This window comes from Aythya ferina, assembly GCF_964211825.1.
Source record: "Aythya ferina genome assembly, chromosome: 34".
Taxonomy (NCBI): Eukaryota; Metazoa; Chordata; class Aves; order Anseriformes; family Anatidae; genus Aythya; species Aythya ferina.
In genome coordinates this window covers 896,629-920,535 of record NC_140331.1, presented here as the reverse complement: position 1 = coordinate 920,535, position 23,907 = coordinate 896,629, and the positions used below count along the sequence as shown (strand labels likewise).

At 56.1% G+C, this 23,907-nt stretch overlaps 1 protein-coding gene across 6 annotated transcripts in view; it reads right to left on the bottom strand.

Moving 5' to 3' along the window:
* The window catches only part of LOC311425841 (uncharacterized protein), a 41,095-nt gene extending 19,249 nt beyond the window's left edge, over positions 1-21,846 (bottom strand). The window contains exons 1-19 of one of the 6 annotated variants that reach the window (XM_084501872.1): positions 20,236-21,845; positions 19,122-19,313; positions 18,700-18,761; positions 18,263-18,416; positions 17,820-18,076; positions 17,189-17,630; positions 16,679-16,787; positions 15,980-16,502; positions 14,340-14,541; positions 14,150-14,264; positions 12,871-13,688; positions 12,505-12,579; positions 12,131-12,196; positions 11,416-11,487; positions 11,146-11,217; positions 10,956-11,057; positions 9,933-10,040; positions 9,288-9,435; positions 7,950-8,450 (exon numbers count right to left, since the gene is read on the bottom strand). In XM_084501872.1, the coding sequence (XP_084357998.1) occupies positions 8,132-8,450; positions 9,288-9,435; positions 9,933-10,040; positions 10,956-11,057; positions 11,146-11,217; positions 11,416-11,487; positions 12,131-12,196; positions 12,505-12,579; positions 12,871-12,979 (1,071 nt within the window). In that variant the 5' untranslated portion in view covers positions 12,980-13,688; positions 14,150-14,264; positions 14,340-14,541; ... (6 more) ...; positions 19,122-19,313; positions 20,236-21,845 and the 3' untranslated portion in view covers positions 7,950-8,131. Of the gene's footprint in view, positions 1-7,939; positions 8,451-9,287; positions 9,436-9,932; positions 10,041-10,955; positions 11,058-11,145; positions 11,218-11,415; positions 11,488-12,130; positions 12,197-12,504; positions 12,580-12,870; positions 13,689-14,149; positions 14,265-14,339; positions 14,542-15,979; positions 16,503-16,678; positions 16,788-17,188; positions 17,631-17,819; positions 18,077-18,262; positions 18,417-18,699; positions 18,762-19,121; positions 19,314-20,235 lie in introns of those variants that run through there. The other 5 variants (XM_084501873.1, XM_084501875.1, XM_084501874.1 and 2 more) reach the window with 5 other exon arrangements.
* Between the last annotated feature and the right edge of the window lie 2,061 nt (positions 21,847-23,907).

Here is a 23,907-nt window from a genome sequence, read left to right as displayed (position 1 = left end):
ATGGGTTATGTTTGGGGTTTATGCATGGGGTTAAGGGTTAGGGTTAGGGTTAAAGGCTCGAGTTCTGTTTTGGCATTTAGGGATGGCAGGTATCCTTAGGGTAGGGGTTAAAAGGTGTAGGATTGAGTTTTCGGTTGAGATTCTGGATGGGGTTTACTGTTGGTGGTTTCTGTTTATGGTTTGGGTTTAGGCATGTGGTTTCGATTTGGGGGTGTTATTTTGATTTTGGGGTTTGTGTTAGCAGTTAGGGTTGAGGAAAGGTAGGGACTGGGACAGTTAAGAACGAAACGTGATGGGTGAGCTCATTTAAGGAACGGAAAATCAAGGGCATTGTGTGGCCTAAAAGTTTTGCAGCAACGACCCCAGCACTTGCCAACTTGATACGGAGCCATTTTGTGCTGCCTTCCAGGGGCAATCGTAGGTTGACTTTTTAAATATTTTGCTGTTGCGAAGCACGGACGAAAGCACGACAGACACCAGCAGAGTCAGATCATGCTTCACCATTTTATTGCCCGAATAGCCCAACTTTTATAGTGAATTTTACAGGGGTGGACAGTGTTTCACACAAGATTATTGGTCAAAAGCACTCAGACAAACCGTTAAGAAAATAACACCACCTGCAAGAAAAGAACCCCCCTTTTGATTAGAAGTTAGGAAAACAACCCCCTTTGTGCTTAACGGCCACGTAGACCTAGTCCTTGAGGCCAGCTGCTGATAACAATATTATCTGAGTTCCTTAATTGAGTGATGTGGGAGTCATTGCAGTGGGAGCTTCTCACAGTTACTCTGGCAGCTTGGTTTGCTCAGCTACAGCAGGCCCTGAGATTTCTAAGGCATACCCCTGGTTGCTTAAAGCAAGCTTAGATCGAACAATTATGCCAATTCCCAACATTTTGCAGCCTGGAATTAAGTCGTCCCCAGAAGGTAGACACACGCACACCCCCCCAAAAAGAGATGGCCATTTCCTCCGTAGTGCTGAGGCAGCAGCACGTGGACAGCAAGAGACTGGGCTCCGGTCCTTCAGCGATGGTTCAGGTAAGCCAACTCTAAACAGCACTTTCCTATTTCCTGTAGGAAAGAGCCTATTTGGTCTTGGGTGTCAGGTAGCAAGGATTCAAGAAACATGGTCAAGAAACAAAACGAGCCAAAGGAAATAGGAGCAGGTCCGGGAAAAAAATACAGAGAGAAATGTCGAGGGAAGACGGAAGGGTAAGCAAGGTTAGAGTGTTAGCAGCAAACGGTAGCTGATTCTTTGCTGGGAGTTTCAGATGCGGGGCTCAGGGGCAGAAGCATTCAGTACTTGGACTAAGCTGACCATCAAAGCCTGCAATTTGCCATCAAAAGCCACCAATGAGCATTTACCCAAACAAGGCTAGCCATCAAAAGTTGAAATTCTCGAGCAATAGAATCCCCCTCAAACCCAAATGAGTCTTAAGTGCCGCAATTGCTGTGCAGAATTTTACTTGACAAGCAGAAGCACTTGGAAAAATCATTTTACTTGGCAGGTTCCGTTGTGGCAGCGCAGCCCAGCGGGATGGAAATGGTGCTGTCTTTTTCTCCCCAGCTGCCGTCGCATCCTCTCCTTTCCCCTCCAGGGACGTGCAGGTTTTCTCCACGTTGCTCTGAGGGCAGCTTCCCAGCTCTTGTCCCAGCAAGGGGAGGTTCCTGGCCATGGAGGCCGTGGAGAAGGTCCCTCAGCTGGAAACATCATCATGTTTCCTCCACTGTCTCGTCATCCGCTGTCAGATGGATTTCTGTGAAGGGAGTGAGAGTGAGCAAAAACTGCTACAGGTTTTTGGGGCTCTTTGCCCACACGCGGGCCCCGCGGATGGCTTCAGGTCCCGCCGTTTCCCTCCCTCTGCTCACCCCATCCCCAGACCCGGCCAGCAGCAGGGTTCAGCTCTGCCAGGCCCACCCACAAAGCCCCTCTCTTCCCACCCGGCCTGGAAACCAGCACCCAGCTGCAAACACACACTCCTCTCGGGCCAAGAGCAGCCTCCTGCTTCCTTAGGCCTTCTAAATGCTGCCAAATAACGTGTGTCTGCATGTGTGTGCCTGTGTGGCAACAGAAGGGAGCTTGAGGGACTTGAGGCTAGCCATGGAGGAGCCGAAGGTTCTGCTTGGATCGAAGCAACCCCCGGCTCAAAACTGAGATCTTGTTGGAGAGGCCCCGCTGTCCCCAGAACTACTTTCCTCCAAGGCTTGAGCCCCCAAGGGAACAGGGATGTGGATCACTCACCTCTTTTGCCACCTCTGACGGCGTTCTTGCAGCTCCGAGCAATCAAAGCTTGGCTCACCAGGGACTGGGCGGCGGCGGCGGGAGCCTGGGTTTGAGCTCTGGCGACTGAGGATGCACAGAGCTGGCCCCCTTGTGTATCTGTGTCCCAGAAACAGAGGGCTCTCATAGATACAGGGCATGGCGTCGGGAGCCTGGGTTTTTTGCTTTGTTATTTGCATTTGTGAAGAGCTGGCCCCCTCTTCTGTCACTGTCCCAGTGTCGCGTTAAGGGGTGTAGCTGATTAACCGTTATGGGCCTGGTCGGATTCAGAGTACTGAACCAGTTGGACACTCACCAAAAACACGTTAACCGTCTGGGGGTCCCATCAGACATTCACCATCAACGCATTAACGGTCTGGGGGTCCGTTCAGACATTCACCAAAAACGCATTAACCATCTGGGGGTCCGTTCGGACACTCACCAAAAATGCATTAACTGTCTGGGGGTCTGGTTAGATTCAGAACACTGAACTACCACGGATAACCACCCTCACCCTCATTGCACTTAATGAGAGTTATCACAATGCAATCAAGTATGGTTTATTACAGCAACAGATAATCAGGTTCTTTTGGATTGCCGGCGATGGTGACTGTCTGCAAAAGCAAGCTAGTATGCATAAAATACACAGGTGTTATAGGTGTTACAGATGTTACAGGTGTTATAGGTGTTGTAGGTGTTACAGATGTTACAGGTTTTATAGCTGTTATAGATGTTATAGATGTTACAGGTGTTGATAGATGTTACAGGTGTTACAGGTGTTTACAGGTGTCACAGGTGTGCAGCCTAGAAATAAACGCGTTAAAAGGATCAAAGACTCCGTAGAGATTTATAAGCAAGTATTCAGGTCTCACCCAAAGGTGTCCCAATGGGGGGGGAAGAGAGGCTCAGCCCATCGACTGATCCCAGGAGTCAGGAGGTCCTAAGGATGTTGTCCTCGGGATGGTATCTCCCCTGACGGTGGTATCTTCCCTAACATCCCCTTTCTCTTGGGCCAATTTATATTATTTTCTATCTTTTAGGTGGAACTTGAGTGGCTCTAGTCAAGCATCTCTTAGTTATGATTGGTGTAAAGTTTTCCCGTCTCCGTTTAAAGTAATACGCTCCGATAAATTCAGAGCGCATGCTCAGTGAGGGGTGGTCGCACCTTGGAGGCGGGTAGCTTTTGGGATGGAGGTGTGTTTTGGTATTATAATGATATTATAAAGAGCCAAAAGTACACTAGGGTACAGCATTTGTCAAAACATGACAGGTCTTTGGCTTAGGGTGGCAAAAAGGGCAGCTTTGTGCACAGGAACAATCGAGGCCCCACCTGATTACAGAGCCTAGCCGTGGTGTCTCCACTCCACTCTACGCTCCGTGCTGTTCCTTAGAGCTTGCACACCAAGTTTCCCCAGCGCGATAGCATCTAAGGTTGGGAGCCTAGGGAACGCTCAGATAATGCAGTTATGCCCTACCCTGAAAGCCTCTTCAATGCTGTACCTTTTCCTTAAAAATGGGAATGTTAGTTTCATTTTCCTAGTTACTTCAGGCATTTACACCACACCCAGTAGTAGAGGGGTCGCTGGGCTCCTTGTGCAGCCTGGCTCTAACACCTATAGGCAACAGCGCTGAGGGCCTGGGTAGGAGCTTTGGCAGTTGATGCTCAGAACTTGCCCCCTGGTGTGTCCCTGTCCCAGAAGCAGAGGGCTTGGAATTGGATGCTTCCATCTTCGGGCGGTCTGGAAGCACGGACCAGAACCTCCCAGCCCGTAACTTCGGCAGTCTTTGGGAGCTGGAGCTCCCTCGCTGGAATCTGCCGCTGTCGTCACTGGGCTCCTGAGGCATGCTGCCCTCCGAGCTCGGCAGGGACAGCATGGACACGATGGGTGTTTCTAGCGTGCCTGGGGCTTTCTGAGATTCGGGGCGCTTCACTCGCTCCGTCTCTGGCAGGGCTTCCAGGCTGGATAGCTTCCTGACTTCAGGAGGTGCTTTTGCTGCTTTTTGGCCCTTGCTCTTCTGCTGTTTTGCAGATTTTTCAGCCTTTGCCCGGCCCTGGTCTTGCACCGGTTGCTGTTTTTGGCTCTTGGTTTGATTTGCTCCTGGGCTCTGTTTTGGGCGCAGCTCCTGTCTGCAGCTGGTTGCGCAAAAGCTCCTTTATGGCAGGAGGCAGCTTGGGCATCAGCGGCAGCCTGCCGAAAGGCCAAAGCGAAAAGAATTCATCCACCTGCACGACATCTTTGGGGCCCCATCTTGCACCTCCCCATGCAGCGCCCGTGGCTGCAGACCCCAAACAGAGGGGCCAGCCCTGAGAAGTGGGGGGCTCCCGGCAGCCTCCTCCCCCCCTCCCGGAGCCTCCAGCCTCACCTCAACGAAGGCTCCTTCTTCTGCTCGGCCTTCCTGTTCCAGGGCTGCACTTTTCCTTGATAAATGACGTTCAAGGTGCCCGGGAAGGGTGGCAGTTCAGGCCGTTTCTCTGGAATCGGCAAGGAGAGATGTCAGAAGCACATTTCCATGACTCTGCTGTACCCGGGACACGCCGGGTGCTGAGGCCTCCTCCTGCGCTGTCCCAGGGGCCGCTGTGCTCCCCTCCCAGCCTCCATCTCTCCCAGCAGTCTAACGTGGAACGCCTCGTGCAAGCAGCTTGCTCCTTGCTGGCATCAGCCACCTGGGAGCTCCTCCTGCCCATGTTGGGGGACATGGGGACACGAGGGGGACGTGGGACACGTGGGTACATGGGGAGGGATGTGGGGACATGGGGGGGTGTTATAAGTTGCCCCCTTAATTAATTTTCAGAGAGCACTGTATTAATCATAGAAAGGAATTTATTGAGTAAGCAAGCAGCAAGCAAAACAGCGCTGGGCGGCCGGGGAGTCTCGGATCCGCCAACGGCGCGCACCTCACCCCCGCCAGGGTCCCTTCTTATAGCTTGGTAATTCCGGGATTACGCAGCACATCCTGGTATGTTCTGCGCCTGCGCGCACTGTTGCTAGGCGGTCGTGTCTGTCCCTCTGGTGGTCGTGAAGATGAAGGCCGTAGTCTTCCTCGGTGTTGTGGTTCAACTTCTTGTTTTATTTGGTCATGTTGGCCCAGCGTGAGACAGGAAGGCAGGATGTTGCTACACTAGTTTAGCGACTTATCAGGAGGGGGTTACCTGAGCTTTGCAACAGTGTCTTTGAACAAAAGAGGCAACTGAGATGCAGAAAGAGGGAAGGGGAGGGGGTTCTCTTTCTTTGTTACATTAAGCAAAAGAATTTTCATAGTGTCTAGCCAAGCATTATACAGCTCCTTACTTGAGAAGGGAGCTTTCCCAACTCCCGCTCCTCAAACAGAACTCCTTGTTTTTATAATACAAAAGACAATGAACAAACATTTATGGTGTATTACACAAAGCCCTCTCTTCAGGGTCCAAGCCCTTTTTTCTCTTTAGGGTTCAAGCCCTTTTAGTGGGTTTACGTGGCAAGGCTTTGGTAGCAGGGGGCCATAGGGGTGGCTTCTGTAAGAAGGATCTAGCAGCTGCACCATGTTAGGTAAGGGCCCCACTGCTGACCAGAGCTGAGCCAATAAGCGATGTTGTTTTGTGCCTCTGTGAGAGCATATTTAAGACAGGGCCCAAAAACCGCTGCGATACACAGCAGCTGGGAGAGTGAGAGGAGTGAGGAACAGCCTTGCAGGCGCCAAGGGCAGTGCAGAAGGATGGGGAGAGGTGCTCCAGGCATGGAGCAGAAGTCCCCTGCGGCCTGTGGTGAGGCCCATGGTGAAGCAGGCTGTCCTCCTGCAGCCCATGGAGTACCACGGTGGAGCAGGGTTCCACGCTGCAGCCCGTGGAGGAGACCACGGTGGAGCAGGTGGCCCTGCACGAACGGAGGCTGCGGCCTGTGGAAGACCCCTGCCCGAGCAGATTCCAGGCTGGACCTGTAGCCCGTGGAGAGGAGCCCACGCAGGAGCAGGGGGTCTGGCAGGAGCGGCTGCCCGTGGGGGAGCCAGGTTGGAGCAGTTTGCTCCTGAGGGAAGGATCCCGTCGCACGGACCCATATCTGGAGCAGTTCTGGAAGAGCTGCTGCCTGTGGGAAGCCCACGCGGGATCAGTTCATCAAGGACTGCATCCCGTGGGAGGACCCCACAGCACAGGGGATGAGAGTGACCGAGAAGGAGCGGCAGAGAAGAAGTGCTGCAGACTAACCATAACCCCCATTCCCCCGTGTCCCTGCACCGCTCGGGGGGAGAGGTGGAAGAGGGTGGATGGGGGGAAGGTGCTTTTGGTTTCTTTCCTTTGTTTCTCACTTCTCTAGCTTGTTAGTAATAAGCAATAAATCTTACTGTCTCCCTATGCCGAGCCTGTTTTGCCCCTTACGATAATTACCTGGTGATCTCATTGTCCTTATCTCAACTTTGAGCCCTTTTCATCGTATTTTCTGCCCATTCCTCTTTGAGGAGGGGGAGTGAGAGAGCGGTTGTGGTGGAGCTTGGCTGCCCACTCGAGTGGAACCACCACAGCCCTTCTCTTCAGGGCAAACAAACAAACAAACTGTTCTTCAGGGCCCAAACCCTTCTCCTTAGGGCAAAAAAACCCCTATTATTCAGGGCCCAAGCCCCTCTCTTTAGGGCACAGAGTCTCATTGTGGGGGGCTGAATCTCCACAGTAAGCCCCAAGCCCTCTTTGAAGCAGGCATGGCCTCGTTTGTAGGGTATAATGAGACCTCTGAGGGAGCAAGGGCTCGTTGTAGGGCCCAAATCCTCATTTCAGGGCCCCAAACACCACGGTGGGGTCCACAGTCCCAGTTTTTGGTTTGGGATTTCAAAGTGTCCGTCTGAGCACTCACAGCCACGTTTTAAGGGCCCAGACCCTCATTTTTAGGACCCCAAACCTTCTTTTAGCGTCCAGGTCCCATCTTAAGGGTCCAAGGCTCCCAGTTTCACCATCCAAAGTCTGTCGGTCAGCACTGGGGTGACGTGACAAGGGGGTGGCAGCGGGGGGTACCCCCTAATTGAAGGATAAGGGTGTCCACCGTACCTCCCAGGAGCCCCGAGACCTACCTACTGGTGTGACTGGTACAGGAAAAGGATGAGTGAGGGGGACCCCAGTGCACCCAGTGCCCCCAAACACTCCTAATGGTGCAACTGGAGCACCATTAGCCTTCATTTTGGAACCCAAAGCCACATTTGAGTGTTCACATCCCCATTGTAATGGCCCAAAGCTTTCTCTAAGGATCCAAACCCCAAACTGCTTTACAGAGCCCAGTGAATCAGTTTGAAGATCAAAGCATCTGTTTTACTATCAAAATATCAAGTTTGGATCCAGATCCTGCTTTTTATGGCCCAAAGACTAGAATTTTTTAAATCAGTGTTATTTCCAGTCTCCTATACCTCATTTTGGGGTCTAAAACTTCCTTCAGAGGGCTTCCACCCTCAGTTTTAGAGCCTCATGCCTCCTATTTAGGGCCCAAACCCTTCTCATTAGGCCCCAAACCCTTCTTCCCTTTCTGCCCCGAACCCCTCTCTTTTGGGCCCAAACCCTTCCCTTCAGGGCCCAAACGCTTCTCTTCAGGGCAAAAAAAAACACCAATTCTTCAGGGCACAAAACCCTTTCTGAGGGCCCAAGCCCTTCTTCTCTTTAGGGCCCAAGCCCTTCTTCTCTTTAGGACCCAAATCCCTCTCTTCAGGGCCCATACCCTTCTTCTCTTTAGGGCCCAAGCCCTTCTCTTTAGGGCCCAGACCTAAGAATGATGGTGTCCGTGGGCATGGACACATTTCACCAGGACCCTCAGGGGTACTTCTCCATCCAAGTCCTGCTGCGTGTTCCCGGGGATTGCTGTACAGAAGAGCCGGACTGCTGTGCTGTCTTATTGGATATTTATTGAAGCTGCAGCCCGGGGCTCAGTAATTGCCCCAGGCTGCACCCCGGGGGGGCCTCCCCCAGCCCTTGAAGGAGGGTGGGGGGGGCCGTGGGGGCGGTGCCCGTGCCCATGAGGACTGGGGGGCGCTGGGCCCGTCGCGTGCCTTCCATGGTGTTTGTGGAGGGCGTGGGGGCCGCGGAGGCCGGGCTGGTGGCAGGCGGGCAGGTCTTCCAGGCACTGCTGGTGGCCGCTGGCGTCGGGCCTGGCTCTCAGGCCTAGCACGGTGCTCTGGCCTCCTGGACGGGCTCAAGGAGCGGCCACGGCTGTCGCTCTGGGCTGCCTGGGCTGCGGCGAGGCGCCTGCGGGGACAGGAATTGCTGAGGCCGTGCTGCGGCTGCGGTGCCAGGCGGGTGCGAGGCAGCGGGGTGCAGGCACCCGGCTGTACGTGAGCTGTGGGCACGCAGTGCTCTGTGCAGAATTTGGGGCGCCATGTGCCCTGGGCTGGGATTCTGCTCCCCTCCACAACATTCCCTGGCTCGCCTCCTCCCCAGCGCCTCACCGGCCATCCTCACCTGCCTGCTCTGCACGTGCTGTCCCCCGCAGAGACAGGGGTGCATAGCTGGGCTCAGCATGGCCAGGCCCCAAAAACCACCGTCTGCCCTTCCCCAGAGCGCCTGGCAAGGACCAGCACTCAGCTCCCTGCCTGGCCCTGGCCCTGGCCCTGGCCCTGGCCCTGGCCCAACAAGGCGGCAGCCTCGGCTCACTGTTCGGTGAGGTGCTGCCCATCCGCTCTTTGGGATGTGTAATTAAACACACAAGCCCTGTCTGTGCTGAAGACACGCACGCTGGCAGCGCTCAGGTGCGGCTGTGACACATTAGATGTCACTCTCCAAGGCAAGGCCCTTTGCCTACGGCTGTCCCTGGCTCTGCTCTTGCTGCGGAAGGACCACGTTTAGCTAAGAGCAGCAACAGAAAAACTGGCTCCAGAACAGAATACCCAGGAATTAGAGGCCAGCTAAAGCAGCGGACAGCAGAAAGTTCAGAAGAGTCTGGTCAAAAACTAACTGCTCACTTCACAATACGCCAAAGACAACTGCTACCTGGCTAGCAGCAGACATATACTAATGTTAACAAAGTTAAGGAAAAGAATTTGGGAGCGGGGGAGAAGGAGAGGGAGTGTGGGAACAACAACTCACTGATTTTTCTGCCTCCAGCGCCGGATAAGCACGCAGCAGGCAACTGTCACAAGCAGGAGGGGAACCAAGAATGCCGCAGCGCCTTCTATGCAGTAACTTCGGAAATTTGGGGGCTCTGCAGTGTTTGCATTGTTCTCCCCATCCACGCCTGGAAGAACAATTGTGGACATTGCTGTGTCCTGTGCACTACCGGGAATTCAGGAGCACAGGAGAGCCAGTGAGGCAGTGCCCCATCTGCACTGGGTCAGGGCATCACTCTGGGCCGCGCTACACCGGAGGGAGGGGTCCCGTTTCCCAGCGTCTGCTCCATGGGTTTCACATGGCCTCGTTCCCTCAAGTGCAAAGTTGCAAAATCCCTGGGAGCGGGGTGCGCTGGGAGGTGACCCCTCTCTAACCACAGCCACAGAGCTTTGTGAGCGTCTCTCCGCTGCACTGCTGTCACATGCTGTCACAGCCCAGGGCAGACAGCCATCCCCAGGGAGCCACTCCTGCCTTCCTCTGCAACACTTGCTGCCTACTGACACTCTGGGCTTTGGCTGCTGCCATGAGGTGCAAGAGCAAGAGGTGCAAGGTAACAGGGCAAGAACCTGCACGCGCATGCTGGTTCTGCTTGGTGACAGCGGATGGCCAAGAAACAGCCTTTACCTGGGGTGGCAGTTGCCCGCATTGCCTCTGTTCCTTTGTCAGAGAGGGGCAGCGTGCGACTGCTTCCTTGCCAAAGCGCGTCCTTCGGCACAGTCTGACTGTCTGTCCCTTGAGAAAGAAAGCAGGACAGTGGGAATGTAAGTAACTGCTCCTCCTTGAACCATATTGTGGGCACAATTACAAGCAAACGCCCATTGCTGCTGGCTGGATACCAATGTTTGCACGCAACAGCTCGGACCAGTAATGGTAATGCTGGGCTAGAGGCTGCCCCTGGGACCAGGCTGGACCCACAAGCGGCAGCAGGGGCGCTGGGCCATCTCTGGGGCTCAGCAGTGCCTGCTAGGTGTGAAACGGAGTGTCTCCGTTCTGACCCATCCCTTCCTGCTGTGCAGGTTACGGTGCGTCCACACACGGATTTAGAACCTCAGCTTCTCAAGACTTATGGCGCACAGAGTGAAATATACCCACCAGGTGCTGCCTTCGCTAACTCCTTTCTGATTTTCTCTAAGATGTGAGACGACGCTGGGGAAGGTGTTATTCTTCCAGCTTCATCCTTTGCTCTTAGAGGACCTGAACAGAAAGCAGCAAGAGCACTTTGGCACCAGTGCAATTTGGAGACCAGGGAGTTGTTTGTGAAGTCAGGGGAATGACTACCCACCCCTGGGAGACCAGCTGGGCTCCAGCGCAGGAAGCAGCCGAGGATCTGGCAAAGCCCTCCGTGGGGACGCTTCTGCAAGTAAAGACCCGTGAGAACTTTGTGTCACATCAACACCTACATCAGTAGCTCTATGGCCAAGAAACAGCCTTTACCTGGTGTGGCAGTTGCCCGCATTGCCTCTGTTCCTTTGCCAGAGAGCGGCAGCGTGCGACCGCTTAATTTCCAAAGCACCTCCTTCGGCACAGTCTCTCTAACCATCCCTTTAGAAAGAAAGCGGGACACTGATTATAAGGAACTGCTCCTCCTTTCGAGGATGGTATCTTTGGAAGGTAGTGCTTCTCACTGTGTGAGTGAAATATACCCACCAGGTGCTGCCTTCGCTAACTCCTTTATGATTTCCTCTACGATGTCAGAGGACGCTGGGGAAGGTTTTATTCTTCCAGCTTCATCCTTTGCTCTTAGAGGACCTGAACAGAAAGCAGCAAGAGCACTTTGGCACCAGTGCAATTTGGAGACCAGGGAGTTGTTTGTGAAGTCAGGGGAATGACTACCCACCCCTGGGAGACCAGCTGGGCTCCAGCGCAGGAAGCAGCCGAGGATCTGGCAAAGCCCTCCGTGGGGACGCTTCTGCAAGCAAAGACCTGTGAGAACTTTCTGTCCCATCGCCATCTACATCGATAGCTCAGTAGGAGAGCATACCAGGGGTCGTGCCTTGACAGGGCACACACACGTGCCAGTCTGTACCCTGCCACCTGCAGAGATGCTTGGCTGACCTTTGGGCTTTGAGCTGGCAGCTCTCAAAGGAAATCAAAAGCCACAACTTACCCACGCCATCTCCCAGAGCTACTGTCCTGGAACCCATCTGGGAACCTGCATCACCTTTGCCTTCGGTCCCATCTGTAAACACAAGAGGATAGAGCCCCTCCCGTGAACTGCATCAATATACATACTCCTTCTGACCAGAGTGACAACTCAACCTCAAGGTGCCTGCTGGCTCTGCAGCACCTACATGCTCCTTCCTTCCCCTGACTGACCAGGCGGATTAACCTCAGGCTCGTGGACCACACCAAGCTGAGGTGTTGAGTAGCCAGAGCCTGCAAGAACTCCTTAATGAAGCACAGAAGAGAAACATTCCCCTCGCATGGTGCGATCTGCCTCCTCCTGAGTGAGCTGCAGCGACTGGAGGGGGCTCAGGCAATGATGAGGGACCCAGGCACGAGCCCAGATTTCCAAAGCCACAAAGGGGCCTGCTGAGCTGTAGGCTCTCTCTCGGCCTCTTCCCAAATCCTCTCTCGAGGCCGTGCGCAACACCCCACAGGGACCACGCCGACAAAGATGTGGCCCCTCAGGTCTTTCTTACGGGAAGATGTCTGCTGGGCACAAAGGAACCCCCACGCAGGGGGAGCCTGCAGACCCCAGGAAAAACGATCACCCATGTTTGTCATGGAGCAGCCCGCTGGCCAGTGAGCAGCTGAACCCTTGCTGAGCTAGCTCAACAAAGCGTTAGCAAATAGCAAGGAAATGAACACTGACAACTTACCACCTGTGGGACCCATACTGGCAGGCTCAGGAGCAGGATTCCACGGAGGCACTTCACCAATACTGCCTGTGGGCACAAGTGGGATCAGACACAGGGAAGGGGAGCTTCCATTGCCTCTCGGGGCCTGCCTCCTCCTCAGTGACTGGGAGGCACTGGCAAAAGAGGTCAGGCAATGACGTGGCCCAAATAGGAAGAAAAGCCTGGGTTCTCCCCTCTCTGTGGAGAGGGGCAGGGGTGGCATCTCTCCAAGTGAAGAAATACTCAGGGCTCATTTGTGCAAGCCCCCTCAAGGCACAAACCCACTTGGAAGACCCTCAAGAAACTATTACAGCACAGTAGCCATCTTCCTTCAAGGAAGCCCACTCACAACTCACCTCGGGGATCCTCCTGAGGCTCCAAACCAGGATCCAGCTGAGAAGCTGGATATGGAGAACCAACCTTGTCATCATCTAAAAGCAAGCAGAGACGAGAGAAGTTCCCATGGCATGCTGTGCATTGACTGAGGGGGCTGAGGCTTCTCGGCCTCAGCGCCGCTCCCGGCCCCCCCGGCAGGAAAAGACCCCTCAGCAGCCACGGCCCCACCATGCCACCCTGCGCGGCTTCTGCCTCCTGCCTGCCCCCTGCCCGCGGTGCCCGCCCGGCCCTGCTGCTATCCCGGCCCCGGCCCCTCCATCAATATGCGTGCCGCGCAGCACCATGCCGCCCAGGCTTTGGTGTTGGCCCCGGCCCTGTCCACCCACCTGCTCCCGGTGGTCGCCATGGCGCAGCCTGGGCACCCCGGGCACACAGGGCCACCAGGAGGAGGAAGAGGAGGCAGGCACGGGCCGTGGCTCCCCACACTCGCACCATGCTTCCACCACCACCGCTGCAGCTGCAGCTAGTGCTGCCGTCAGGACCGGTGCGCAGCAGTGCCTGTGGCCCGGCCCAGCATCACAATGGGGTGTCGGGACCTCACGGCCCAGCACTGCATCACCCAGAGGTGCTGTGACCTTGCAGCCCTCACGGTGTCACGGAGCAGCGTTGGACCTCACGGTCCTCGCAGAGTCACGGAGCAGCGTTGGGACCTCATGGCCCTCGCAGTGTCACGGCGCACCGCTGGGACCTCATGGCCCTCGCAGCGTCACGGAGAGGTGTAGTGACCTCACGGCTTGGCACAGTGTCACAGCAGAGTTCCGCAGATATTCTGCACCTCTGCTCACGCTTCTTGCTCAGAGGTTTTCAGGTGAAACTCTTGTTTTACCCGATTTCCAGTGGTGATTTATCTGGATGCAGAATCTGTCTTTGAGACCTAATGATTCCCTAAATTGCCAAGGTGATGGCATTCACGCTCTGCGGGTGTCAACTCGCAGGCTGGCAGCCAGTTGGAAGAGTTGACACGGTGTCTGCGGGCTTCGAAGGGCGCTTTCCTTTGCGAAGGAAGACACAGTGAGAAATGTGGCTGGGTTTTGCTCCTTTTGTTGAACCTCTTCTCTCTTCTTCCCCGCCTCTGAATGCGGCCATTACTTCCAAGGGGCTGACCAGTCTCCCAGCGCGGTTGTAAAAGCAGCAGCACACTCATCTGTGATGACCAGAGAAACCAGTGATGATGTTGATGTGCACCACTCGGTCATAAATAATGACAGTAAGCGTCTTGTGCTGCACAGTCACCATCCCAGTTCCAGCACAGCTGTCCCACTACGTGCACTGCTGTCCCAGTACCAGCAGCGCTGCCCCACCAAGCTGTACTAGTACCAGCAGCATGGCCCCAGTAAGAGCATCACCACCCGACTACCAACATCACCGTCCCACTTCCAGTACCACCTCCAGCACCTTGATTGCCCCCAGCTCCAGTACTGGTATCCCCATGGGGCCCCAGCACCACTACTGGCATCTCTGTCCAGGACTGCTAGCAGCATCCCCAACTTGCTGCCAGCACGCACAGCACCAGCATCCCCACCCCGTGCTGGTATTGGCAACTCCAGCCCCAGCAGCACCAGCCCCAGCATCCCCCAGCCCACCACGAGCACCCCAGACACGCACCTCCTGGGGACCCTTACAGACAGCCACACCATTGGCTCCCCATCACAGCTCCACGGTACCAGTGGCGGTACCACAGGCCCCGCTTCCACCACAGAAGGGAGCAGCATTTGCACCCCTGCAAAAGACAGGAGGTGGAAAACAACCAAAGAAAGGAAACCCTAATAACCTGAAAGTACCCCAAGCTACTCACACCCGTCTCCAGCGCCTGCTTGCTGCCCCCATCCCTGGAGCGATGCTGATGCTGTACCACCTGCAGAGATTGGCTTGGCTGACATTTGGGCTCTGCAGCACCTAGATACTCCTTCCTTCCGCTTAATTACCTGGTGGATTGCCCTGAGGCTCGTGGACCACACCACGCTGAGGTATTGAGTAGCCAGTGCCTGCGACAACTGCTGCAATCAAACACAGAAGAGAAACATTCCCCTCGCATGGTGTGATCTACCTCTTCCTTAGTGACCTGCAGCGACTGGAAGGGGCTCAGGCAATGATGAGGGACCTAGGCATGAGCCAGAGCCAAAACTCACCGATTTTGCTGCCTCCGATGCTGCATAAGCATGCAGCAGGCAACTGCTGCAAGCAGGAGGGGAACCAAGAATGCCGCAGCGCCTTCTATGCAGTAACTTTGGAAATTTGGGGGCTCTGCAGTGTTTGCATTGTTCTCCCCATCTACGCCTGGAAGAACAATTGTGGACATTGCTGTGTCCTCTGCACTCCTGGTAATCCCACAGGAGGTCTGACATTGCCAGGAAGTGTTCTTTTTCATTTGGGTAGCATCTCTGAAAAAGTGAAAATCCTCAGGCCGCAATGCTTCCTGAGGTTCAGCAGAAGCTGCGGAATCTGACAAAGTCACTGCAACTCAGTGCACATGGAGCCTCCCTGTTGACTCTCAGCTTTGTTTTTCCTCCATCCTTTGTTTTCCCTGCCATAATGCCAAGAGTCCCATGTCTCAGGTTTGCTCCCCCTGCTCTCTGGAGTTCTAAAAGTTCTTAGGTACTTGCCCACCTTCACTGCTCGAAGCACACTTGGAGCCTTAGGGACAAAACTGAACAAAAATCAGGAGCCCTGGAGAGCCAGTGAGGCAGTGCCCCATCTGCACTGGGTCAGGGCATCACTCTGGGCCGCAGTACACCGGAGGGTGGGGTCCCGTTTCCCAGTGTCTGCTCAATGGGCTTCACATGGCCTCTTTCCCCCAAGAGCAAAGTTCCAGAATCCCTGGGAATGGGATTTGGCCATGCCCCACAGAGAGCCCCTGCACCCCACCATAAATGTTTGTTCAGTGTCTTTTGTGTTATAAAAACAAGGAGTTCTGGCCCCCTGCTGTGTCTCTGTCCCAGCAGTAGAGGGCTTGGAATTGGATGCTTCCATCTCCGGGTGGTCTGGAAGCACGGACCAGAACCTCCCAGCCCGTAACTTCTGAGCTGTAGGCTCTCTCTCGGCCTCTTCCCAAATCCTCTCTCGAGGCCGGCCAGCAGCAGGGTTCAGCTCTGCCAGGCCCACCCACAAAGCCCCTCTCTTCCCACCCGGCCTGGAAACCAGCACCCAGCTGCAAACACACACTCCTCTCGGGCCAAGAGCAGCCTCCTGCTTCCTTAGGCCTTCTAAATGCTGCCAAATAACGTGTGTCTGCATGTGTGTGCCTGGTGTGTCTGCGTGGCAACAGAAGGGAGCTTGAGGGACTTGAGGCTAGCCATGGAGGAGCCGAAGGTTCTGCTTGGATCGAAGCAACCCCCGGCTCAAAACTGAGATCTCGTTGGAGAGGCCCCGCTGTCCCCAGAACTACTTTCCTCCAAGGCTTGAGCCCCCAAGGGAACAGGGATGTGGATCACTCACCTCTTTTGCCACCTCTGACGGCGTTCTTGCAGCTCCGAGCAATCAAAGCTCGGCTCACTGTGGATTGGGCGTCGGGAGCCTGGTTTTGAGCTTTGGCATTTGCAGTTTTGAAGAGCTGGCCCCCTGGTCCGTCTGTGTCCCAGTAGTAGCGGTGTCGTCGCTGGGCTCCTGAGGCATGCTGCCCTCCGAGCTCGGCAGGGACAGCATGGACACGATGGGTGTTTCTAGCGTGCCTGGGGCTTTCTGAGATTCGGGGCGCTTCACTCGCTCCGTCTCTGGCAGGGCTTCCAGGCTGGATAGCTTCCTGACTTCAGGAGGGGCTTTTGCTGCTTTTTGGCCCTTGCTCCCCCGATGTTTTCCAGATTTTTCAGCCCGGCCCTGGTCTTGCGCCTGCTCTTTGGGTGCTGTTTTGGGCTCTTGTTTGGATTTTCTCCTGGGCTCTGTTTTGGGCAGAGTTTCTTTCTGCAGCTGGTTGCACAAAAGCTCCTTTTTGGCAGGAGGCAGCTTGGGCATCAGCGGCAGCCTGCCGAAAGGCCAAAGCGAAAAGAATTCATCCACCTGCACGACATCTTTGGGGCCCCATCTTGAACCTCCCCCATGCAGCGCCCGTGGCTGCAGACCCCAAACAGAGGGGCCAGCCCCGAGAAGTGGGGGGCTCCCGGCAGCCTCCTCCCCCCCTCCCGGAGCCTCCAGCCTCACCTCAACGAAGGCTCCTTCTTCTGCTCGGCCTTCCTGTTCCAGGGCTGCACTTTTCCTTGATAAATGACGTTCAAGGTGCCCGGGAAGGGTGGCAGTTCAGGCCGTTTCTCTGGAATCGGCAAGGAGAGATGTCAGAAGCACATTTCCATGACTCTGCTGTACCCGGGACACGCCGGGTGCTGAGGCCTCCTCCTGCGCTGTCCCAGGGGCCGCTGTGCTCCCCTCCCAGCCTCCATCTCCAGGGGCCTCGGCCCTCCTTGGCACCAGCCTCAGCCGGCTCAATCTTAGGCCGTGACGTGGTTTGGGGGCCAAGTTCTGGCAGAGAGGAGCTGGGTACAGCCAATTTTAGGGGTGTTTCGGATCCCCGACCTCCTGCAGCACCCAGGGCCGGGCACCTTGGGCACGTCACACGCCGGGGCTCCATTTTGGAGGCCCGGAGACAAGAGGCTGTGCTGAGCTGGCGCGAAGCTGTGGCACAAGAGGCGCCAGCAGCCGCTTTGTATCTCTCACCTTGGCTGGAAGACGACAACACAGCCTGTTCCTTCTCCTGCCTCTCATCCCTGCAGGCCTTGAGCTGCTCCCTGGGTGATAGCTGGGGCGCTCTGTCCATTTGAAAGCTGGCAAAAGAAGAGATCGGCGTGACCCAGGGCACCACCACTGCCCCCGATCTCACGGAGACATTTTCACGTTGCCATAGAGGCCCCGTCCCCAAGAACCGTCCTGGGAAGTGGGCAACAAAGAAGCCCAGGCCTCGATGGGAAGCAGGCGTTGCCTCAGCTCCTCCATCTGTCCGCTCAGATCCACCTCCCTGGCTGGGCACCCATGGGTGCAAGGAGCAAACGCTACTGAGCCCCAGCAGCGGTCACGAGCGGAAGACGATGACACGGCCAGAGAAGGTCAGGGAGGCCACGGCTGACACCCGCGACACCACCATGTCCATCAGCTGGGGGACCTGCAGGGGACGAGCAAGGAGATGGCAAATGTCCTCTGCCTGGCCTCCGCTCGGTCCTGGAGGAGTCCAGGGCAGCGGGAGCTGGCAGGCCAAGAGGTCCAAGCCAAGAGGTCTTGGTTGGCCAAGGGCAAGCATTGCTGCTGCCCCCGTGTGAGGCTGCCCAGGCCGTGGGGAAAACAAAACCCTCACCTTGAAAAGAGCCTTCTGAAGGCTCCCCTGTTCTGACAGGCTGTCCAAGAAGTCACGATAGAACTTAATTTCTACCCTCGTGCCTTCGATGCAGAGCACCCCCATGTCCTTCAGGACGAGGGCGATGTTCTCCCCCTTCCCCAGGCTGCTAGAGATGAGGGACGTGGTGCCTCGGATGCAGCTCTCCACTTTCTTCCAGGACATGGAGGCAGCTGCAGCCACCTCAGGGAATTGGAGGGGCTCCAGCTCCTTATGGCCTGGAAAACCAAACAACAGGGATGGAGTCGGTCACCAGCGGCCCTTCCCCGCGTGTTCCCCAGGTGTTGCTCATGGCAGTCGTCACCCAGAACGGCTTCGGTCTGGGACCTGCTCCGTGCAGGCGACGCTTTGCTTCTGAGAAGCACCTGAGATCCATGCAGCAAGGGATTCCTGCACCCTCTTACCTGGCAGGTACTCCTTGTCGGCTGTGAGGCTGTGGGCAACGATGAGGCTCCTGGCCAGGCGCAACGTGGGCCACTGCACCGTAAGGGACTTGTTCCCAACCTCGACCCGTTTAGAAACAACGGCAAAGCAGACAAGAGTGGGAATTCGGACGCCCTGCAAGTGGCAGAGAACGGAAGGGCCGAAGGTTAAGGATCAGCCGGAGGTGGTCTCATCCGGGAACGGTGCTTCGGGCCCTGCTGTGCACTTCCCGCTGTTGGGAGCCAGGCTGAGGGGACCCAGGGGCTCCCAGCGACTGGGGTCAGCCCTGAGATACCACATCACCCACCAGAAGCAACACCGCACTTGTGAGATACCTATCGGTCTCTTGGTGGGGCCCTTTGGGGTGAGTTTCCTGCTTTTGGGGTTTGGAACAAGGGCGACGTAGGTGCCAACCCACCTGGCGCAGCTGGAGGTGCTCCCGGATCTAGGCTGACACTGCATCCCAGATAGAAGAGCGCTCTGGAAGGCAAGGAAAATCAGGTCACGTGCTGCTTCTGGTGGCTGCCAGCCTTCCAGCACCCCCACCCCCGCGTTTTGGTGGCAGAGGAAAAGAGCTGTCACATCTCCGTCCCCAAACGGAGACTCCCCCGAATTGACCACAGAGCCAGGTCCTCCCCACAGAAAGCCCCAGACGGGGGTCAGCCGCGCTCCTGTAGTGCTGGGGGTGCCCGTCCCTTGGTCAGTGACGCCTGGCATCGCGGTGACGTGCTCCATAGCACTGCTCTCCCAGCAGTCTAACGTGGAACGCCTCGTGCGAGCAGCTTGCTCCTTGCTGGCATCAGCCACCTGGGAGCTCCTCCTGCCCGAACGTCTCGGTACCTCTGGCGCAGGACCCATCGCGCAGCCTCTTGTCGATGGCCGTGTCGCGGTGACATCGTGGTGACGCGGGCAGTGCTGGCTGCTGCCCGCGGTGACGGCGGCACCAACAGGCTGCTGCCTGCCCAGGCACCTCTGTGCTGGGGGGAGGACATCAAAGAGTCGGAGGAATCGGAGGAGTCGCGCAATCCAGTCCTAAAATTGGAGAAATTGGAGAAATTGGAATCATAGGAACAGAATCGCGGAATGGCAGAAATGGCAGAATAGGAGAAATCCCAGAATCCTAGAATTAGAGACATCAGAGCAGCCTCAGAAGTGGAATCGTAGGTGGAGGGAGATTGGTGGGACCTGAGGGGGGGAGGGCGTGGAGCCATGGGGGACACTGGGACATATGGGACAGGGGGGACATGGGGACACGGGGGGGGATGTGGGGCTGCAGTGGGGACACGGGGGGACACGTGGGGCTGCAGTGGGACATGGGATTTGGGGATGCCTAGACGTGGTAGGGACACCGGAGGCCCGAGGGGATATGGGGGACATGGAGGGGACGTATGGGAGTGGGGCGACGTGGGGGGACATTGGCACATATGGGACTGGGGGAACATGGGGTGTTTTGGTGGAGGGAGGTCTGCAGGAGGTGTTTGGGGAGGCTTGCGGGGGGGCTTGAGAGGTTTGGGGGCTCCTGGTGGATTGTGGGGGGGAGCTGAGGGGGCCCTGGCAGGTTTCTGGAGGGAGTTTGGGGCTGCGTGGGAGTCTGGGGGAGGGGTGGAGGCTCTGGGGAAGGGTTGGGGAGGCCGGGGGGTGTTTGGCGGGGGCCCTGGCAGTGCTTGGGGGGCTCTGGAGGATTTTCTCGTGGGGGGGTTGCGGAGGGGGACTTGAGGCGTTGGGGGGGGGCCCTGGTGGGTGCTGGGGGGGACCCTGAGGGTGCTTGGGCGGGGCCGGGGGGGGCCCAGGACGGTGTCTGTGGGGCCCTGGTGGGCCTCTGAGGGGTGTTTGGGGGGGGGGGGAACCTGCTTTTTGGGGGGGTGTCCCGGGGGCTGCTCGCGCGGGGTAGGGCTGGATTTTTCTGGGGGCCCCCTGGGGAGATTTGGGGCCCCTGGGGGTGTTTGGGGGGTACCTTTTTGGGGTCCGCACGCTCCGGAGGCGCCTCCCGCTTCTCGCCCTCGCTGAGGCGGCAGCTCTCAGCCAATCAAGGTGCGGCTGCTGCCCGCCCCGCTTCCTGAGTGGCTGCCACTGCCCGCCTCCAGCCATCACCAGCCAATCAGGGGCGAGGCTTTTCCCGCCCATTGCCCCCTCCGCCGCTTTCCCTCCTCCCCAAAATGGCGGCGCTCACGGGCCGCGGCTGAGGCGCTGAAGAGGCGCCGCCGCCTCATCCACGCGTCGCAGCCCTGCTGCAGCCTCCCCGGCCCGCCCACTTCCCCGTTTATCCACCCTTTTGAGTCTTTTTCTCTTCGTGTTCTTCTTTTTTGCATTTTTATTCTCCTTTACAGTTACAGTCCCCCAAAAATGACCCCGGGGGTGGTCTCTGGCTGAGGGGGGGCCGCTAAAATGCGTGAAAAAGCCCTCGTTTGGGGAATTCCAAGCCTCTGAAAACCGGAATCTGCTGGGTTTGGTGCTGAGCCGCAGGCTGTGGTGCCTGGCTAAGCCGCATTTGTCATTTTTGTGAGTGAAAAGCTGAGAAAGGCAGAGAGGGAGCGGGTGAGAAAGGAGGTCGCCTTCTGCTTCGGGTGGTTTTCTTCGCTTTTGCTGGTTCTGGGTTATTTCTGGCTGCGTTTGCCGGCTGCCGCAGCTGCTCCTCCCCGTGCAGGCCAGCCCCAGCCTTGGGGAGCCAAAAGTTGTGATTCTGGGGGAGGAAAACAAACAAACAAACAAACAAACAAAAAAGCAACCAACCAAACAAAAAAACCACCTGTCTCTGTGGCTCTGCCATTTCCAGCCCTCCGTGCCCATACCCAGCACCAACTCTTCTGTAGCTTTTCCCAGTCAGCAAGGAGTGGAAAAGCCCTTTCTGGACCCATTTTGCCTCCACTGAACAGGGCTTTGCTTGGCAGTAGGAATCCTGATTTAAAGATCAAAGCCGAGATTTCCTGAAGTGGTATATTCTTTATTGCAGCGCTGGATGCCCGGGGGATCTTTCCGCCTATCGTGCATGTTGGAAGCGGCAAACTATCTCCTATTTATACAGCGAAACAGTGAATATTCTATTAGCGCCTATCCATATTCATCACCTAAGCCCGCCTACTCTCGCTTCGTATGCTAATTAGCTTATCAGTCCTTGCGCTTGCGCAAAGCCTTCCAAGACTTGTGGGCCGGGGTCTTCGGGATGTGGGCAGTGGTCTTTGGGAGGAAGGCCGTAGGTCTTCCTCGTGATGCACTTTTCACCTTTTGCTTAATCAGTTGTTTCCCGAGCTGTAAAAATGCTGAGTTGGCTTTCGGCCTAACTGAGGGTCGGCAGATAACAGGATGTCTCAGTTAACAAGACATAGCAGACAGTTGACTCAAGTTATCTCCAGTCTCAGCCTGACTGAGGGCTAACAGATAACGGGATGTTTTCAAATAACAAGATGCTTCACCATAACAGAAGGACAACAGATAACAAGATGTCATTTACTTTGTTCTCATTAATTGTTAACCACAAGATTTATTCTATTCTAAAGTGAGTCTCTACAATATCAATACGTAGAGAACTGTTCAGGATGTGCAACCATTTTCCCTAAAAGGGATAGGGGGGTGGGGGAGATTTCCACGTGCTGCTGGTGACGTCGGTGTCTTTGCGCCTGTGTTGGCACAGTGACTCTGGGGCTAAAAAGTGATGTTGAAGAACTGCAGCAGGTGACAGCTTTGTGCTGTGTTGTGCGGTTTTGAGGGAAAAACTTCCCGAAAGCCCGGCACGTGGCTGGGTCTGCCCTCAGTGCTGCTGATGGGCTCCCTGGGAGCAGTGGGGGCCTTCTCTGGGTCCTGGGGGTCCGTGGGGACAGCAGGACCCCTGGGTGGTGGTGGCAGGACGTGGTGTCTGCCCCCAGTTCTGGGCCCGTTCCTGCCCCAGACCATGGGTGAGTGTCCTGAGGTCCCTGTCCCCGGTGTCCCAGCCCACCTGGGTCCCTCGACGGCTGCACTGGCCTCGTGTGTCTCCAGTTTGGGGTCACCCAACTGGGAGGTGCTGGGGGAAGCTGTGGTCGATGGAGCCGTTGGGGTGGGTGACACAGCTCTGCCCTCCAGGGGAAATCTTAGGTTGACTTTTTAAATGTTTTGCAGCCTGGAATTGAGTCATCCCCAGAAGGTAGACACGCGCACACCCCCCAAAAGGAGATGGCCATCTCCTCCGTGGTGCTGAGGCAGCAGCACGTGGAGAGCAAGAGACTGGGCTCCGGTCCTTCCGCGATGGTTCAGGTAAGCCAGCTCTAAACAGCCCTTTCCTATTTCCTGTAGGAAAGAGCCTATTTGGTCTTGGGTGTCAGGTAGCAAGGAGTAGGTGGGGGGCAGAATACGCCCCCTCTCCTGCTGCTGACCTTGGTCTCTGCAGCGTTTTGCTTTCTTTCCTGGGAGAAAGTGACTGCTTGTCTAATTAGTCAATTCTGTCCTCTCTGTGATTCCCAGGTCTCTGCCATCGCTTGGTGTCTGAGCAAATTGCTCCCGCTCTGCTGTCCCAAAGTGGCCAGGAGTGAGAAGAGGAGGTAGGGAGGTCCGAGAGGGTGTCAAGATGAGAACATCCTTGCTCCATCTCTCAGAGCAGGGAAGCACCAGGACGAGGCAGGAGGGGGCACTGCCACGGCAGAAGGGGAGAAGCCAGCACAGAGGAAGAGCTTTTCCAGGAGAACTGAGGTGGGAGAAACAGAGCTCCTCCAGCAGCTGCTGCTCCTCCTCCCCTGCACCAAGAGGTGCTTGAGAGCCTTCCGCCACTGGGATGAGGATTTGGGGGGAGTCGAGGCAAAATGATGACAGTAGGCCTCAGGGGGAGCGTTAAGAAAGCCGCTGGCGCGTGTGGCGTGAGCGACCACCGAGCAGAGCGGTGCCGTGGGCTGGCAGCAGCCTGGAAATAGGCGAGGAAAAGATTTGTGCCCTCAACTCTGCCACTTCCCTCAGGGCTGATGAGTAAAGGGTGCAGAGGGCTGTGAAAACACAGTCAAGAAACAGAGCAAAAAGAAATAGGAGCAGGTCCGGGAAAAAAATACAGAGAGAAATGTCGAGGGAAGACGGAAGGGTAAGCAAGGTTAGAGTGTTAGCAGCAAACGTTAGCTGATTCTTTGCTGGGAGTTTCAGATGCGGGGCTCAGGGGCAGAAGCATTCAGTACTTGGACTAAGCTGACCATCAAAGCCTGCAATTTGCCATCAAAAGCCACCGATGAGCATTTACCCAAACAAGGCTAGCCATCAAAAGTTGAAATTCTCGAGCAATAGAATCCCCCTCAAACCCAAATGAGTCTTAAGTGCCGCAATTGCTGTGCAGAATTTTACTTGACAAGCAGAAGCACTTGGAAAAATCATTTTACTTGGCAGGTTCCGTTGTGGCAGCGCAGCCCAGCGGGATGGAAATGGTGCTGTCTTTTTCTCCCCAGCTGCCGTCGCATCCTCTCCTTTCCCCTCCAGGGACGTGCAGGTTTTCTCCACGTTGCTCTGAGGGCAGCTTCCCAGCTCTTGTCCCAGCAAGGGGAGGTTCCTGGCCATGGAGGCCGTGGAGAAGGTCCCTCAGCTGGAAACATCATCATGTTTCCTCCACTGTCTCGTCATCCGCTGTCAGATGGATTTCTGTGAAGGGAGTGAGAGTGAGCAAAAACTGCTACAGGTTTTT